Here is a 20,120-nt window from a genome sequence, read left to right on the forward strand (position 1 = left end):
GGGGAAGGGGTACCCACGAAATCCACAAAAATTGAGCCACCACGAATTCTAATGATTCCACAGTAGAGAAGTGAAAAAAACTTTGAATTCCATCCTCTTTATATTAACAATGATGAAAAATAAAGAAGATGTGAAGAACTGGAATATATAGGATCTTGTGATTTGTAGTTGGATATGATTTTCATCCAACAATTAAAGTGTTTTTTTCCTGAGCCTTAGTGAGGGGATAAAACACACAAGTTGGATAAAAATCATATTATACTACAAATCATATGAGATTCTATTTATCCCATGTTTTATACACCTCAATCAATGTTTACACTGTTTATAAAACTCCACATTATTTTACTTCATTATGCCTACAAAAATCCCATTGTAAAGTCACAACTGTGGGATATCAAAAAAATATCCAATGAGTCATATCCACGGGATAAAGTGGGTTAACATGGGATGAAATAAAATTTGTTAAAAAAACAAAGAATTGATACCAATGCAATGATACCTAGGCTTTGCAAACATCACTTGCAGACACATGTGTATGGTAATACATATAACAGATAAAGACAGACCTTAGATTTTCTGAAACAGGCAAGATAATCAATCTCAGGGGATTAATTATCCTGCTCTCATCCATTTATTGAATTTAATCAGGGCTTACAGAAGGAACATTTTCAGGTACTATTCTTCAGTTTCCTTTAATATAAACATAGCAACCAAAAACAACAACAACACCAAAACATCCATTAAAAAAGAAGAAGAAAAAGAATAAAAAAACTGATATCTAATAATTTAATTTTTTTTTTTATTTATTGTAATTCATATATTTTTTTTTATTTTTTATTTTACAGAAGTATTTGGACTAGAATGAAATATATTCTTTATCAAATACCATCCTTTAAACTGAGGGGTAAAAATATTAGGGTGCAGCTCATGGAATGAGAGTTTAATTTGCTTCAAAACAAACATCAGTGCAGACAAAGGTGTTCATTAATCTCGATATGACAGATAGAGATAAGCCTCTAAATTTTCTGCAGCAGGCAAGATAATTAATCCCAGGGGATTAATTGTTCTGCTCTCTCATCCTTTTCTTCTAAATTTACAAAAGATTTTTTTTTCAGAAATGACAGAATAGGGTTATTGTCTGATTACCTGTTAAAATTAACAGCATTAAGGCAGAAAAAAATAAAATAAATAATTAAAATATAAAATAGTGAAAAAGGATATCTTAATATATATCTTGATTTTAGAATTCAATAAAATTATTATAAATCATTGTGTACGGTATTTTAACCAAAATAAAATATGAATATTATATTTTAAATCCATATTTCAAAGAATGTACACAATACTACACATCATTCAAAATTGACCTTAACTTCAAAACAAAGTTTATTTGCAGACACAGGCAGTGCAGTAATTAATCTCAATGTGACAGATAAAGATAAAGCTTCGGATTTTCTTCCTGTGGAAGGTTAATTAATCCCAAAGGACAAATATTGCACAGCCTTCCATGTATACAATGGTAACATTCTCAGCAGTTATCTCTCTTTGCCCATTCATTCTTATGCATAGTTAGGAATCTACCCCACCACCCCAGCTCCAAACCAGAAGACATAGAGAACCAAACTTAGCATCTAAATATGTATTTCTGCCTACTGAACTACCGTACCAAATTTGAACTTGATTGGGCAACCATAAAAAAAGTTATTAGAAAAAAACAGGAAATTTGTGGACGGAAGAGTGACAGACGGACGGACAGAAGGACGGACGGACAGAGTGATTACTATAGGGCACCCGCAAATCCTTGCGGGGCCCTAATAAAATCCCTTTTTCCCCTGGATATTCTTATGTTTATAATCATTAGTCCCTTTTCTAACAGGATGATTTTATAGTCATATCATATGTTGAGCATTGCAGTTCTCAAAAAGATCCTTAACAATAGTTTATATATATATGGGATATAAACCTACATCAAACTCTAAATCTTCTTGTGAAACCAAAGAATTGACCTGGGGCCAAAGTCTTAACAATTATAAAGAATCATCTGGCTGATTAGTTTTTGAGAAGAAGATTTTTAAAGATTTACTCAATGTATTCCTTTGTTAAACTTTGACCCCCCCCCCCATTGTGGCCCCACCCTACCTGCGGGGGTTATGATTTTCACAACATTGAATCTACACTACCAGAGGATGCTTCCACACAAGTTTCAGCTTTCCTGGCTGATTGGTATCTGAGAAGAAGATTTTTAAAGATTTACTCTTTATATTCCTATGTTAAACTTCAACCCCCCATTGTGGCCCCATCCTACCCCCGGGGGTCATAATTTTCACAACTTTGTATTAACACTACCTGAAGATGCTTCCACACAAGTTTCAGCTTTCCTGGCTGATTAGTGTCTGAGAAGAAGGTTTTTAAAGATTTACTCTATATATTCCTATGTAAAACTTCGACCCCCCATTGTGGCCCCATCCTACCCCCGGGGGTTATGATTTTCACGACATTGAATCTACACTACCTGAGGATGCTTCCACTAAAGTTTCAGCCTTCCTGATTTTATGGTTCATGAGAAGAAAATTTTTAAAGATTTACTCTATATATTCATGTGCTAAACTTCGACCCCCCCCCCCCCCCCCCTCACTTGAGCTTTCAGCTCGGTGAGCTAAGAATGAATTCATCTTTGATATCATATGCATTGTTTGCAAAATATTGTATGTGTATTGTTGTCCTTACTCTGGAATTCTGAATAAATGCGACAAGATCTTAGAAACTACAGCTTGTCTGAAAGTTTGATAATGATAGCGGAACAAAAGAGGTATAATTCTACTCCATTATGGTGACAAATTTAAGAAGTATTTGTCTCTAGGTATTAACCAACCTTACTTAAACATTAAAGCAAGGGGGAATGGCTGTTTATGTGTACCGGTATGTCATCCTTGCTATGCCTTGTATGTGTATAAGCGAGAAACAGAGCTCATAATTACATCATGGCTCTTGCCATGTTTTTATTTACATCTAGGTTGCTAAATAGATAATTAATACATTAAAAAATTATCTGCATTATAGAAACAGTTAAATTATGGTCACAATAAGTGTGCAATTAGAAATTTTAAACAAAAACATGGCACTATTGAACTTTGTTAATATACAAAAAGCCAGTAAATTTTGGCTGACCTATTAGAAATATCTTAGTAAAATACTGTCAACATAGAGAATTGACAGAAAAATTGAAAAAAAAATTGGTGACCTTGTTCCGTTAAAAGTTATTGCTACCTAAAAGTTGTATGACTGAAAAGTTTCTTAGATGCAGTCACTTTGTCCTGATTTTAAAACTTCTCTTAGATTAAACTTTTGTCATAGAATAATGAATATTGATCAAGTGGTTCCTTTGCTGCCATTCTTCTTATACAATTTATCCTGAAAAACCCTGATTAACTAAAGTTCTAGTTATTGTAAACTAACTTTAATTTGTATGAAAAAAAAAAATTCTGAGTTTATTGGGAGCCTTGTCTTTGCAAATATTTCTCGTCGCTAACCAGTCCTTGTCATATGGTTGTTATAACAATATAATGTCTGGATAATTCTCGGTCGCAAACATTAGTTGTCACGAACCAGTTTATCGGAAGTAAATCTACAAGGATAAATCATATATCATATATAATTGTGATATAAGTGTATCAAATTTTACTCACCTGAAGAGTGTAAAGGGCCATTGCTTGTACTGTTTCTGATGTATTCTACAGCTTTGTTACACTTGCTTTGTACTAATGCATGACAAAAGACAGTAATCTTGTCTGGCTGTTGTTTAATTTTTGTAAATAGTTTCATTGCTTTCTCTCTTCTTTCTGACATTTCATTGATTTCATCATGCTCATCGGAACTCAGTACAACATGACAGTAAAGAATGTCAGCCACTGGAGTTGGTTCCATTTCCTCCAACAACACTGCTTCAAAATGAGGCAGTTTATCATGTGTCAAAAAGACATCTTGTTGGATGCCATCTGGAACAGAATATGTTTGAGATGAAATTTGGTCACAATTAACAAACATTAAATCTGCAAAATATTTCTTTTTCATTAAGGAGAATTCAAATTAATGAATAAATTTGAGAATTATTCACAATAGATTGCTTCAACATTGATTTTACAGATGAAAGCCTTTCTTTTCATGAGATTTTTTCAACATCAACAAAATTCTCTGTTATATTGCCCCCAACCAAATTGTGATCTGCAACTCTCTTAGACTATGGAAAATTTTTTAAAAATCTGTATAATAACTTCAGTATATTGCTACTCTATTTTAATTTTACAAATGTACCCTCTTTCAAAATGGACTATCCCCTAAAGACAAACTTATTCGACACCCAAGGGTTTTGGTATGAATAAATGTGAAAATTGTTCGTACTACCGGTATATTCATTGATTTTAGATGTAGCCTACCTTTTCCTTGGACAGATTAATTTCAATGTAAAATATTGTTCCCCCCACCTCCTCAGATTGTGATGACCCCCAGGCAGCTTCTATGTGAAATTGTAACTTATGTGTCCCTCTTCCCACATTGAAACCCCTTTCTTATACCTAGGAACTTTGGTATGAATGAATATTACAATTCCTCACAACTTCATGTCTGCTTATCAATCACATGCATAACCACGTACTGGTTATATATAGAAAACAAAAGATATATCACTTTCCGGTTGTGCACTAGATACAAATATTTTACATACAAAGATTGTAAGTTAATTGACTCGATGCAGGCAATTGTTGACATTTTAATAAAAATATAAGAATGTGGTGCAATGAGTGTTATTTTTTCTATAATATTACACAAAAATAAAACGCATGGTTTGGTTATAAGCTGTTATCTGCTTTAAAATTGTTCTCAAATGTGAAAATACTGAATTCGTTTAAATACAGACTTGTCAAACCCTATATAAAGCCACCGACAAACCTGCATTAGTTACAGACTGTACTGCATTGCAAAACTGGGAATATAAATTTTGGTAACATTTGAACTTTTCCAAGAATTCCTTGCAAGCAGTTTCCCCCTTTGAGATAAGACATTTTAGAAGCTCCTTCTTCTTAAAATAGCCTTTTCCATCTCTCATGTCTTTCTTTTCATCATCAGAGAGAGGTGACTCGCATAAATGGCAAAGATAACAAACCAGCTGTGGCTCCTTATGTATGTGTTCTGACATGAACAGGTAACCTTTCTGCACTGGAAAACATATATAAAAAAAATAATGACATTTCATATATATCGATGAGTTTTATTAATAGTTTTCATGTAGCAATAATGGAGATTTTCAAAGACAGCATACATTCTGTGCAAAAAATAAGATGAAATGGGAAAAAAAACACCCCATGGTAGTAACTTTGGGATACCTGACATTTCTATCAGAAAAGTAATAGGCAACTTTGTCCAAATTACCTCATCTTCCATTGAAAAAAAGCTAATTTTTCATAGATTTTGATTTAGTAAAATGTACATCAACTCCAACTGAAAAAACTTCTGTTTTGTGTGCCAATGAATTGCAAGTTTTTGAGTGTGAGGAACTGTAGCTCTACTGAATGTCAACCCAAATTTTCCCCATAGAGCTACAAACCTGCAGCTAAGTGTTAGCTTTTGTTACACTTTGCTTTTGTTGTTTTCAGTTACCTGCTACCCATTAACTTTTTGGGTCCAAATATATTTATTATTCATTTACTATAAACCAATTTTTATTCGGGGCGACTTTATTTCGCAATGAACTGCCGATAAACTGGTTCACGACGACTAATGTTTGTGACCAATCCTAATCCAGACCTGTATTGTTATAAAAACATTAGACAAAGGATTGGTTCGTTGCGAGAAATATTCGCGACAACAAGGCTCTCGCTAACCTCGCGAAAATTTCTCGCAGGCAAATAAAAGTTGGTTTACAGTACTTGCAAAGAGTTAAAAAACATAAGGTTCTTGCATGGGAGAAATGCAGCCTGTCAGTTTACCAAATTTTCCAATAAGTTGTGAATTCTTTTTGCAGGGAACACTAGTTATTAATTACCGGTAGGATCATTTAGTTTATAAAGCTAAGACCTGATGTTTGACATAAGACAGTGTATTCATGGTTCATAACTGGAGGTACTGTGAACAAGCTCACAAATGATAAACCCCCCCCCCCCTAAGAAAATATAATAACTCAAGTATTTCTCTATTGGAAAGTAATGGATTTACCAATTTTCTTAAGTTACCTTGAACTTGCAAAATGACAAAATTATTAACTCAAGGTCTGGACATATTTTCAGGTCATACTTAATAAGCAATCTTTTTGTGAAGTAGGAAGCTTCTAATAATTTCCGTTACAAGATATGGCCTAGACAGGAGTTATGCATTTTTCTTACAATGACCTTGAACTTGCAAAATGACCTTGGGTTAAGATAATAGTAAGTACTGTGGTTTCATCAATATTCGTTGAATACCAATTTTCGTGGATTTCGTTGTTAAGCTGATCCACGAAATTAAATGTTCATGGAAGTTCATTTTCAATTATCAATTTGTATTGATTGGATCATTGGCCACGAAATTACGTATCCTTGAAACTGTGGTTTTCAGAAAATCCACGAAAATTGATTCCCACGAATATTAATGAAACCACAGTAATCTTTGTGTGAAGTACTAACTTCCAATGTTTCTCCATAAAAAAGATATGTACCAGACAAAAATTATGAACTTTTCCTTCAAATGACCTTGAACTTGCCCAACTGCAAAAGACCATGGGCCAAGATCATGACAAACCCTTAGGTGAAGTTAGGTCCTAAGCAATCTTTGTTTAATGTACGAACTTCCAATGTTTCTCCATAAGAAAGATATGGATGAGACCCGATTGCACACTGTCAGACAGACAGACAGACAAGGGGATTCCTATATATCCCCCCAAAAACTTTGCTTGTGAGGGGTATAATGATCCATATGAAACAATTAATAATCATGTTTTACATGTACTAACAGTCCAATATATATCGTGAAAGGTGGTCATCATAATGGTGTTACATGTATGAAAGGGGCATGGTCACGATTTTGGTCAATTTCATTTTTCTGTTTTTACTACTTACATTGCTCAAAGAATGCATATTTCTGATAACCAAATGAAAATTGAGTGTCATTCGTAGAGTTATAAACAAGATACAGGCCACAAAATTCTTTGGTATGTAAACAAGGCTTGTGCCCTGTGCTTGTTTACATAGGTTCAATATAGTAGTAAAAAAATCTTGTTCAAGCTGATTTGTCCATTTTCCTTTTCATTTTAAGCATAAAGAAACACTTTCTAACGTTTAACGCATTCATTTTAGGTCTAAAACTGGAATGTCAACTTCAACATTTAAAATGTAAACAAAAGCTTTGTTTACATAATAAGGAATTGTAAGCTAGACTGTAACCTGCTTATAACTCAACAAATGGCACTCAGATTTTGGTTGCCTATTAAAAATGCCTTACTGAAGCACTCAAAACATTAGAATTGGAAAAATAAATTTTGACCATAATGTGACTATGCCCCTTTAAAGAATAATTTTGCATTTTATCAACTAAAAAGGTTGCTTGATTTTCAAATATATGTGATGTGCAGGGCTGTCAAAGCTATTTTTTTGGTATACGTACTAGGTCCCTCTCAATTGAGAAACACTTCAACAATTTTTTTTTTTTGTCAAATTAGAAAACTTAAATAATAATGCATGTTCTTATATTATCAAAGTAAATATATTTAGTTGAAATATCATTTATTTACCTTGTACTACTTCTTAAAATTCAAAGTTTTATCACTACAGTTGAACTTTGATATCTCGAACACTGATATCTTGGATACAATGGATATGTCGAAGTTAATTGTAAGTCCAAATAACTTATTTTACCCTCAATATCTCGAATACTCTGATATATCGAAGTTTTTAAACAGTCCCATCTAGTTCGAGATAACGAAGTTTGACTGTATTTGGCTGTAAAATATCTTTATTTATCAATGAATTTGGTAATTTTATGTAATGAATTTTATTAATTTCCATTCGCATCCTTACTTGTAAAATGAAGTGTAACTTTCCCTCACATTTTTTTTTACTTACCTGCAAGATGATCCATTTCTGCTGAATCTAGAAAAACAAAGAAGCAATGTTAATCATATGTACATTGTAGCTCATTTGATATGAGGAAGTGTTTTAATAATTAAAATGATAAAATGTTCAATATAATTCTAAATTTCAGAACTTTCAAATAAGTCCAAGAATATCATCTAAATAAATTCTTAAGAATACATTTTCTTCTTATTTACAATTGCTTGTTGTCAGTATAAGCTTATAAGAAAACATCATGAATCTTATTAATTTTCATTTGCATCTCTAACTTGTAAAATGAAGTGTAACTTTCCCTCACATTTTTTTTTACTTACCAGCAAGATGATCCGTTTGTTCTGAAACTATTTCTGAATCTGAAAAAACAAAGAAGCAATGTTAATCATATGTACATTGTAGCTCATTTGATATGAGGAAGTGTTTTAATAATTAAAATGATAAAGTGTTCAATATGATTCTAAATTTCAGATCTTTCAAATAAGTCCAAGAATATCATCTAAATGAATTTTTAAGAATACATTTTCTTATTATTTACAATGGCTTGTTGTTGTCAGTATAAGCTTATCAGAAAACACAAAACTAATACAATTTTAAAAATTTTACCCGAGATATGCTTGTTGTTCCCAATTTTTACAGTAGGCATTCGGGAAATGTTTTGGTGTTGGTCTTCTTCATTGCTGTTAAGATACAAGAAAATTTCATTCAAAATTTAATTTCATGTGAGGACAACAAGCTGAATAGGTTAATACATGATTCTAGAATTTTTCAAAGGGTGATCGTGGTAAAGGAAGTGTGTATGTGGATGTCTATCAAATTCTCATAAACAAGAGATGTTTGCGAAACATTATACCCCTTAAAATTCTCTTGAAGAACACTGTGAAGAAACTGCATGGAAACTGCAAATAATTGGAATTTTTTCAAGTCCAAGTGGCATACCTCTGTCAAAAAATGCTTGATCATACCCAAAATCAAACTTGAAAGATATTTGTACGATAACTCTGTTTAACAAATTTCATTTCAGTAGGGGCAACCTCTGCGAAGAGAATGAATGGAAACTGACCGTTAAGCAATAATTGCCCTCTCTTCTTCGAAAGAGGGCATAAAAATAATCAGTAGTGAGGAAATACCTTAGTATAGTATGGAACACCTTAAAATATGCATATGGATGAAATGATATGAATAATATCAAAATAATTAATTGTACTTAAGCACATTAAGCATGTCTAATTGACCCCAAAATGCAAATGAGTTTAACAAAACTTATATGAAAGTAAAAAATGTAAAAGGTCCAGCAGGTTTAAAGCTTATGAACCGCAAGTCAATAGCTGACTCTTAAACCTATAAAAAACATAAAAGATTGGCATTCATTTTGTTTATTTACAATGTCACAATATGAAGGTGTCCCACACATCCTTAACTATAGTCTGTCCCAAGTTATTGCTTCCATCAATTTTTGATGATTTTTAATAAAATTACACATACCGGTACCTCTGAAAGAAATACAATTGAAATCGATGAAAGGGAATATATCAAAGATATCTTCATTGAACAATTATCCCTTTTCACTCATAAAATTTCACAGGAACGAAAACAATTTTCTTACGGAGATTTGTAATGGGAAATATTTACATCTTTTCTCCATTCGGAATACATTCGGAATACATCGCGCAATTTTTATGGCGTCGAGCGAAGCTCGAAAGCCATCTAGGGATCGTACGTCCGGAAGTTTGCAAATTTTTAAGGAGCCAAACAACTCAAATGAGTGCAAAGTTTTCTTACGCGTTTGAAGAAAAACAGATGACATACTTCAACTTCGAGCAGAACTGTATGTCAACAAAACGAGTCGGCAGATACGAAATGGTTGATGTCTTTGAAAATGTTCATATTTTATTGTAAACAACATGTCTGGGGTTTCAGCAGTTCAGCGGACGAATACACTTGCACGGAGACACATGCGATAGTTAGGCCTACATACTCAATTTGGTTATGAAATATACCTGCAAAACAGATTATTTTGTATCCATATCGAATATTGACATGCACAAAAGTTTGATCTTTTAGAAACAAATCTTCCTACATTGAGCGATAAGTATATCTACAACCAAAAGTTATTTTAACCCAACTAGTGAACTACTTTCACTTTGTAAACAACGTGAATGGGTGCTTTCTTTTATCTACCCCTGATGTTTTCGGCCCGTGTCATTTGGACCCATGTGAATTTTAAATCAAATTGATAATAAGAGACAGTGTGTTTATCAGCAGTATACAAATTACAATATATAGAATGAAACACAATCATAATTTAGATATTTAATTCTATATGAATAGAGAGAAAAAAATCTAACAACAATTTAAATCCTAAGATATTTCTAAACTTAGATTTTTAATTAACATTCAAAATTTTTTAAGAATTAGGTGAGTCAATTTGTAATGAATTGTAATTTAATTAGTTATGGGATAAAAACATAATTTTTTTTTATTTTTGAAAGTTGACCAATGTATTTGTCTTTATATTTGTTTTTAAAAAGTAAGTATAATTGATACCAATTTCTAAATGAATGGCCAATAACCAAATCAGATTGATTTTTGAAAATATAAAAAAAATCACACTTAATTTTAATATTTCTATTATTTTAGTTGACTGCGTAAAATTTATATCAAATTTCATTTTTGTTAAATTGACCGCCCAACTCAATTTTTATAAAATTAATCTCCAGCAAACAAGAAAAGTTGGTCTCATGTTAAGTACACACATTACTAAGAGTTACAAAATCATGATCATACTTTGTTTTCAGGATTTTTTTAATCTACAGTAACTAAGTGTGCATTTGATCAATGAAGGAGAGCCATAAATAACAAAAATAAAAAATATATGCATTTTTGTAATAGTGGAGATTATTTTGACTTTTAAAAAAAATTATTTAGATTTTTATTCTTCAAATTAACTTTAACTCGACGCCATTGTGGCCCTTCAGGCCTTTGATTTAACATTATCATCCAGGCTTATTAATGGCTGATGCAATGCAAAATCTCCGTAGACTTTCAATTTTTGGATGTATATTGAAACCTGAAGCGGTAGAGGGGGCGTTTCAAAACAGATAATCTGGACATTTTTCATATTAGTGGATAAACGTAGTTTGAGCACAAAAGTAGTGTTGAATAATCGGAAAAATTTTAAAATCGATAATCGGTTAAAACTGGAGAAGCATAATCGATCAATGATCGAAATAATCAGTAAATAAATTATTCACAAAATTCAATTTCTGTTTAGCATTTTTTATGCATAGAACAAACTAAGGACAACACATATTAAGTAATTTGAGTTTAATTTCAACATTTCAAGACAACTCTCTATTGCATTAATAACAAAAAATAACAATAAAGGACTTCGAAAAGAGAAACATTTTTTTCCATTAAAAATAAACTTGCATACTCGGCAAATCGCCGTAGTCATGTCCAAATTAGCTTTTATCGGTGGACATCCGTCTTTTTGAGAAAGTTAAGGAACTTCCACACATCAGATTTTGCCTTCCCCGGGTAGGGAAATATTTCCATCTCGTTGTTATTTATCTCTTCGTCGACCTCGGACGCCATTTTCTCTTGTTTCGTTTTCAATTGTATCATGACTACCATCGTATTATTAATGCGTACGTGTTTGTTCCGTTTTACTCTAACACATGTTTATTGTGGCGACAATCGATCATAAAATTTGTAATCGATAATCGGAATCGGCAGCCCATAAACGATCGACAATCGATCGTCGGCGACAATCGTTTCACCATTACACAAAAGTATTTACTATTATTGAAATATCAAGCAAAAAGTGGTGGAAGCAAAAACTTGGGACAGAGTATAAAAGATCACTAACTAAAAGTCATTACAACCCCATTCCTGAACCTGAACCCACAATCAAGGGCCGTGAACATTATAACTTTGTAGAACCCTCGGATTTCCCTCTTTGCTCCTTCTGATTATATAATTATGCATACACTTTGCCTGCTATTAATTGCTGGGGAGTATTTGTAGGTGGAATAATTATAAATTAATGCATATTCATAGGATGAACAATAACGTCCCTATTATTTAATAAAGAGGTAATTAAAGCACATGTTGAGAAAATATATATAGCCAATATCTCCCATCAGTTACCAAAGCAGTAGATATAAAGAATGAGACCAGACTGTGCAAGACTTGATAAAACTATAGCATTGTCCAGCATATATGTGAAAACTGTATGTCAATAAAGTTGAAAAGCATTCTATGTTTTATCACTTTAGTCAGTCAATTAAAATGCTATTTGCATACAGTAATTAACTCAGTCAAGGTAACAAATCATTTTTATTTTTAACCAATAAATGCATATTTTTGTGTCAAAAAATTATGAACCAAAAAAAATAAAAACTTTGGCCTAAAATTGTAGCAAACTAGCATGCACAAGAATGAAGAGAAAGAAGGTTTTAGGGTCATATGATGCATGTTTAAGGTCAGAGGACACTTTCCTCGATAATCTTTTTTGTATCTCCTCGTAATAAAGAGTTCCAATAAAAAATATTAATTTTATAATTATTTTAAAAATGATTAAAATTTAATTGAATCTGGTTATGTGTCTAGATGGCCGAGTGGTTAGAACCTTGGCCGCTCACTGCCAAAAGTGTATAGGTTCTAGAGGTCGTGAGTTCAAATCCCCGCACCGGCCGAGATAGAGTTCTATTATAGTGAATTTTGCTGTGTTGTATATGTATTTATTTTTATATCAGCAATTCAAGTGTATTTTCAATAAGATTATATAGGAAATTGCATACTCTAGTATTTTGCAGAAATGCCTAGTAAGGTACCCTCATTTTTTGCAAGAAAGCTTGTCAATATAGTAGTAAACCATCAACAAATATCTGGAAAAAGTTATATAAATTTGAGGAACGTGTCGTCTGACCTTAAGTGACCCCCCCCCCCCACTTTCAATTTGCTTCCGACGCCACTGCTCTATATCTTATTTCTTATATACCCTAGTTATGGCCATGGATATTAAAATATGTTTTGTATAATCTAATATCATTACAAAACGTATCGGTGCGGAAAAGATGTCTCGGTACGAATCGCTCATTGAGTGAACGATTTTAGAAACACCCTGTATAACGAAAAAACAGTTTACAATACATAAATTTCTATAAAATTTAAATGAAATTATGATAAACAAAAATTAACTTTATTATTATAATAATTTGGCTCCTTTCATCATTTAAATTGCAAAATATAGTAAATAATTCAGAATTCAAAAAATTCTACTTTCGTTTTGTTCTAAGATAGGGACTAACGTTAATCATGCTAATCAATGTATTAACACTTTATTCTGACTCTAGAAACAACATTTTAAAAACAGAAAAAAGTAAGTAAACATTATTTCACATATTCAAAAGGAAATAAAAGTTGATGTAACCTTTTCCCCATAAGTTTTTCTTCGATCCACCATTTCCAAATGACAAGTCCGTCACTGTAAAATCAACATGGCGGCAAACCTACCAATGGATGAACGTAAATTTAATCACGTGCATCCTTCCTTGCGCATGGGTTTTTTTTTTACGGTTTTTAGCTCACATGGCGGCAAAGCTACCAATGGATGAACGTAAATTTAATCACGTGCATCCTTCCTTGCGCATGGGTTTTTTTTTTTTACGGTTTTTAGCTCACATGAGCTGAAAGCTCAAGTGAGTTTTTCTGATCACTTTTTGTCCGTCCGTCCGTCCGTCTGTCTGTCTGTCCGTAAACTTTTTACATTTTCAACTTCTTCTCCAAAACCACTAGGGCCGATTTCAACCAAACTTGGCACAAAGCATCGATCCTTAAGTAAAGGGATTCACGTTTGCTAAAATAAAGATCCACGCTCTCTTTGAAGGGAAAATAATTAAAAATCTTCTTCTCAAAAACTATTTGGCCAGAACAGCTGAAACCGGTCCTCAGGTTGTGAAGTTTGTTCAAATCATGATTCCCAGAGGTATGATGGGGCCACAATGGGGGGGGGGGGGGGTCGAATTTTTATATAAGAATATATAGAGTACTTAGTATATCTTTAAAAATCTTCTTCCCTCAAACTGATCAGGCAGAAAAGCTGTAACTTGTGTGGAAGCATCCTCAGGAAGTGTAGATTCAAGTTTGTTCAAATCATGATCCCTGGGGGTAGTTTGGGGCAACAATGGGGGGGGGGTCGACTTTTTATATAGGTGTAGCAGGTCAGTGCCTTATAGGTTTTTATCAGTACTTCGCGTTGTGTTTATTTTTGTTTTGAGACTGAATTTGACCTCTACATTAAGAATTAAACTTACTAAATTATAGATAAGGTATGAAAACGACTTTACTTTCAATATAGATAAACCAGATATAATAAATCAAACTCAAAGTAAATGAAAACCAAGATTAGCAACCCTTTATAAATTTATTATAACAAAATAAGAACACAAGTCAATAGCAAGTACTTAAAATCCCCCAACCCTAAAACCTACATATATGTAACTTTAACAGGGACCTCAAATAGACAGACGAGACGGGGACTCAGGAGAAAAGTAGCTAGCGAAACCAGCTGTCTCCCTCCCTCTCTCTGTCTGGAGAAAAGTAGCTAGCGAAACCAGCCGTCTCCCTCGTCAAATAAGGACTTACGCGACTTTTTATATGGGACAGAACAATAGACAACTGTCATTAACGTTATTGGCTATCATATAAAGTGGGCGTTACCAAAGTAATAGAATAAATCGCATCGGGATCGGAATACTTGCTAATAATATCAAATATAAAACGAAACCCGATCTAAAAATATATAGAGTAAATCTTTAAAAATCCTTTTCTCTGAAACTAATCAGTCAGAAAAGATGTAACTGGTGTTGAGGCATCCTCAGGTAGTGTAAAGGAGCTCAATGATAAACATAAGTATATGCACGGGAATTTGTTTAAACAGGATCTATTATAAGACATTGTTAAGATGTTTTTTATATGACTCAATAAAGCTTCTACTGTTGCTCAGAAGAGCGATGTGGCCCATGGGCCACTTGTTTTCTTTGTTTTTTAACTCACCTGAGCTGAACCATTTTAGTATGGTTGAATTTCAAGCTTATTTAAATTTTGTGTACTTATTAATTGGTTGTAGAATATAATGATTTTCCATTACCTTTTTCTTTAATATTGTTAATGTCTTTTAAAACTATACCGGTTTTTTCAAAATACTTCTTCAAATTATTTTCAAAATCATTCATACATGTAGATACTGTTTTGGTATGTGAACCATGCAATTATAATATCAAGGATTCTTTGTATACAGTTTTGCCAACAAGTTTTCCCATTTCCTGCAAGTTTTTCATCCTCTAAATATGCATGTTTTAAAAGCAAATTTGAGTTCTCTTGATCTGAAACAATTTTCTGCACTCTGAACTTATAACATAAAATGTTAGTCTTTGAATAATCTTGGTATTCTATTCCAAAAAATTGTTACACAAAGGGATATCTTATCAATATACAAATTAGATAATTATATGTAGCTGTCGAATCCGCAATTATTTAGTCTCTTGGGAATACCCTGTCACGTGATACTACTAAAATAGATGAACCAGGAATAATACGAAAAAAACAAAGCGCAAGGGCTTAACATTAACAAATATAATTATTTCTGTTTCTAACTTGTAAAATGAACATCTGAAATTCGAATACTGCTTTATTGTTGCTCAAGTGAGCAATGTGGCCCATATGCCTCTTGTTTTTATCAAATTTGCATATGGGTCATTCTCAAAAAAGGTGGATTTTTTCAAGTACCACTTGTTTAAAAACAAAGTACTTACAACCAGATTGAATTTATCATAGTTTGTATCGGGCATATCATGATGTTTGTTTGCTAAAATATGCCAACAGTACATCAAATGAAAATCTATAAAAATATGATATTTACAACCACATGAAAAGGAAACAGTCTTTGGTGTAACGCATAAGAAATATTCATAAATTTCATTAAATCTTATTGTTCATGCATTTGGTTTGGTGTTAAAGTTAAATTTTTTGAAGTTTTTCTTGAACTTAATCATAAAACAAGAATTTGATAATGTATTTTCCTTAATTTTTCATATTTGGTTTGTGAATGAGAAATATGCATCTATCTCATGACATTGTATTGCACACTGAAAACTTCTTCTCCGTTTAATGTCTGATTTTTTTTTGGGAGACACTTGTAAGTGACATGAAAAATAATCTTAAGTGAAAAAACCTCAATATTTCTTGAAAAATCTTTGAAAATAAAAACAAAATAAGGGATGTTACACTAAGGACAATTATTGTTAGTCCAAATGTTATACCAAGGACAACCTTTATTTAAACACAAAAATATCAGATTTCAAAATAGAGACAACTGAATGTTTTCATAGCTATAACTTATGAATGCATATATTTAACAGTAATCATTATCAATGTGCATAATAGTGCCCCTAAAGTCAAATTATTTACACAATTTAGTTCCAGTATGTTTCACCAAGGACACTAATGCTACACCATGGACATTGTCTGTTATAAGAATCAAAGTTTTAATATTTCAATTTGTTTTGAAAGCTTGAATGTATTTTAAATGAATTCAAAATTACCAAATGCACTTTTCAGCGGATATATTATACATGTTACTGTTATTCTCTACAAGTTCAGGCGTAAAATTTAAGTTTGTTATACAAAAGACACAACATGTTACACCATGGACACCATTTTATCTAGTTGATGAATAATTTTAGTATTTTATTATACTACATTGCATAATCTGTCATAAAATGTATTTATACAATACTTGTTTTATTAATTTTTCTATCAGAAATACATGCATGGGAATTGAAATACTCTTTTGTGTAACATTAAAAGTCCTTGGTAACACATTTTGTTTCAAGTCAAATAATATTTTTTAGGGAAAATTTGGCTTAAGCTGTAAGTCCAATATCAAATTCAATATTAATTATACTTGAATTGATAAATTTGATTTGATTTGACAATGCTGAATTTTTTTAAAATGAATATTTTAGGTCATATGTCCTTGGTGTTAATTGTATGTGTCTTTGGAGTAACAAAATATTGCATGATTGAGAAATAATCTAGATCTACAGCAAACAGATGCTTCAACATTATATGTAAGCATAAACTAACAAATGTGATACATTGTGATATATTTATTGAATAATTTCATCATATCTTTCCCAAAAAAATAAAGTATGTAAATTATAGTCTCTGGGATAACAGTGATAGTCTATGGTGTAACTTTTTGTTCTTGTTACACCAAGGACTGTTACACAAAGGACATATTTATGAATTAACTTGTCTCTGCTAAATAATTACTGCTCCCTCAGAGTAAAAGAGCATATTATCTGCTACAACAACACATAGCAATAGTTTGTCTGTTTTCCAGAGTGTCTAAATATTTCTTTTTCCTAAGTATTTCCTGTTAGCCCAAAGACAATATAAAAAGTTACACATTTATTTCTACTTACTTATCATTAAAAAAATTGAGTAAATTTCATCTTCAGCTATTTTGTCTTCTATCATTGTTTATAGCTATACGATGGGAATAAGGAGGCATCAATTATCTTTCAAATTACTAAGAATAGCAACTCTTACACACCAATATTTTGTTTCGTTACACCATGGACATAAAAACATGTACAGGCAAACTTGATCTCGCTGAAAATTATTGTTCATATATTTTCTTCGTTTTTTTGTTTGAGAGAGGTATTTTACTTACCTTTTATCTCTTGACCCTATTATTTTAATAAAAAATGGTCTTACTACCTTACAAAACCTATTTAAAGTCGCAAACTCTGAGTGGGAACAGTCAAATAATGTGAAAAAATCAACTTATAAACTTTCTAAATTTTTAAGATTTTGTTAGAATTAACTGTTTATGTGCCAATATGTATGCTAATATATATCCAAAGGTAGCACAAAAGTGAAACTTGGCAAAAATCAAGGATTATACTTTCTAGTGCCCTTGAACAACCCAATACCACCTTTTTTGAGAATGACCCATATATTGATCCAAATTTCTTCGAAATATATGTACAACCAATATAATGACATCAGAACATCTTTGAAGCATAAGATTTGTCTCGATAAAATAATTATATAGTTAACAAACTAAAAATTGTCATACTTTTGGCATGCGAGTGTATACCGTTTGGATTTGATCTATGGTAGTGTAAAATAAACATTATGAGATTGCCGCTTTGACACTTCAGTTTATGTTATAATATTACTTTAAAAAGTTTTCTGCATGGTGTCAAAATATAAACACAGACTCTTGACCTTATGGATTGATAGTTTATTATTAATAATTTCATAGTTCGGGAAACTAGCTATCCAATAAAAGTGTTTTAAGGCCAAGTGTCAGCTGTGTAAACGGGAAATGTTGGGTTGTCAATTTGTTCAATGTGGTTGCATGTTTTTAAAATCTGACAAGAAATCATAAAACAAAAGGTTGTACTATCACTATACAGACAGTCACAGTGTTAATTTTCATGATTCAACATTACTACGTTTACTGTAGACAATGAAAACGATATAGTAAAAATTATAACATGAGTTAAGTTGTCAATGCGACAGCAAACCGGATTTTTTTTGTGTGAACAGTATTCATAATCTATTTGTCAACACTATATTGATATATTAGAGAAATTGGGCACTCTATTTGCAATATTTACAACAGCTGGTAATTTGCATGAATTATTACAAATAAAAATCCAAGTAAATTACACATTTTTGATATATACGACCAATTGATCTGCAAAACAAAAATGTCCCATCTTAAAAAACTTTAGGAGAAAATCTCATTACCTCTTACATACAGGCATTTTTGTTCAATCTGAACAGATTAAGCTAATGGGGAAAAAAATCTAGATGCATAGTCTGTAACTGTTTACTGGTATAAAGAGATCTGTTTTAACCTGCACATTGACTTCATTCAAGATCACTGCATGCCATTAACCAAAAAGCTCTGTTTAAGTAAAGTATTAGCCATAAAGTGCTAAATGGAGAGAATTAATATGCTCTAAAAAAAGGATTTTTGTTTGATCTGATATGACCTCGACCTTCAAACATCATCCAAAGTCACTGCATACCCTTTGATCAAAGGCACCATGTGGGTGAAGTATGAGCCAGATTGGAGCAAAGGGAGAGATGATATGCTCCAGACAAGAATTTTTTATATAATTCTGCTATGACCTTCACATCTGACCTTGATAATTGGTTCAAGGTCCCTACACACCCGTTATTCACAAGCTCTGCTTACGTGAACTATGAGCCAAATAAGGCCAAGTGGAAAGTATTTATGCTCTGAAAAAAAGGACTTTTGCATGGTCCGATATGACCATGACCCTTTCCTTACAAATTTTATTCAAGATCACTGCACATCCTTTGACCATTGACACCTTGCCCCCCCCCCCCCCCCCCACACACTTTTTCTTGCAGCAAATAATTTTCTTAAATTTACATAGTAAAAATTGAATTATCATGGAGTTGGCCCCCCACTTTTTTGGAGTATGTAAAAAATTGGAATAGAAATGAGAGATATCAAAGTTATAAGTTACAACCCCCCCCCCCCCGGATTAGGATTATGAAGATTTTGGGAAATAGCTTTCTTTCTTTTTTTTTGCTTGTCAAGATTTTTTGGACGAGTTCGGCCCCCACTTTCAAAATCGATGCTACGTGCCTGAGTAGTTACATTAACCATGCATGCGGGTCTGGGTCGATCAGGTCCAGTACTTTCTTCAACATCTAACCAGCTCCATTACTTTAACCTACTTTTAACCTGCCCAAAAACTTAAGCCAGCTTAGCACAAAGAGTCAAGATCAAACTTAATACATGTACCGTATCTAAAACTAACTCTGTTCCTCATATACACTGCACATATTTAAATTAACCAAGCAAGTTTGGATATGTTAGGACTATTTTCAACCTAGAAATGTGACCTGCTTCAAGCACTTTAACCTGCCAACAAAAACTTTTTCTCCATTATCCAAAACCTGTGG

At 32.3% G+C, this 20,120-nt stretch overlaps 1 protein-coding gene across 6 annotated transcripts in view; it reads right to left on the reverse strand.

The window, feature by feature from the left end:
* Positions 1-13,686, reverse strand: part of LOC105327207 (uncharacterized) — a 51,969-nt gene extending 38,283 nt beyond the window's left edge. For 4 of the 6 annotated variants that reach the window (XM_066076758.1, XM_066076756.1, XM_066076757.1 and 1 more), the window contains exons 1-6: positions 13,531-13,686; positions 8,700-8,773; positions 8,414-8,452; positions 8,091-8,117; positions 4,948-5,214; positions 3,690-3,998 (exon numbers count right to left, since the gene is read on the reverse strand). In XM_066076758.1, the coding sequence (XP_065932830.1) occupies positions 3,690-3,998; positions 4,948-5,214; positions 8,091-8,117; positions 8,414-8,452; positions 8,700-8,773; positions 13,531-13,541 (727 nt within the window). In that variant the 5' untranslated portion in view covers positions 13,542-13,686. Of the gene's footprint in view, positions 1-3,689; positions 3,999-4,436; positions 4,612-4,947; positions 5,215-8,090; positions 8,118-8,413; positions 8,453-8,699; positions 8,774-13,530 lie in introns of those variants that run through there. The other 2 variants (XM_066076759.1, XM_066076760.1) reach the window with 2 other exon arrangements.
* Between the last annotated feature and the right edge of the window lie 6,434 nt (positions 13,687-20,120).

This window comes from Magallana gigas, chromosome 2, assembly GCF_963853765.1.
Source record: "Magallana gigas chromosome 2, xbMagGiga1.1, whole genome shotgun sequence".
Classification (NCBI taxonomy): Eukaryota; Metazoa; Mollusca; class Bivalvia; order Ostreida; family Ostreidae; genus Magallana; species Magallana gigas.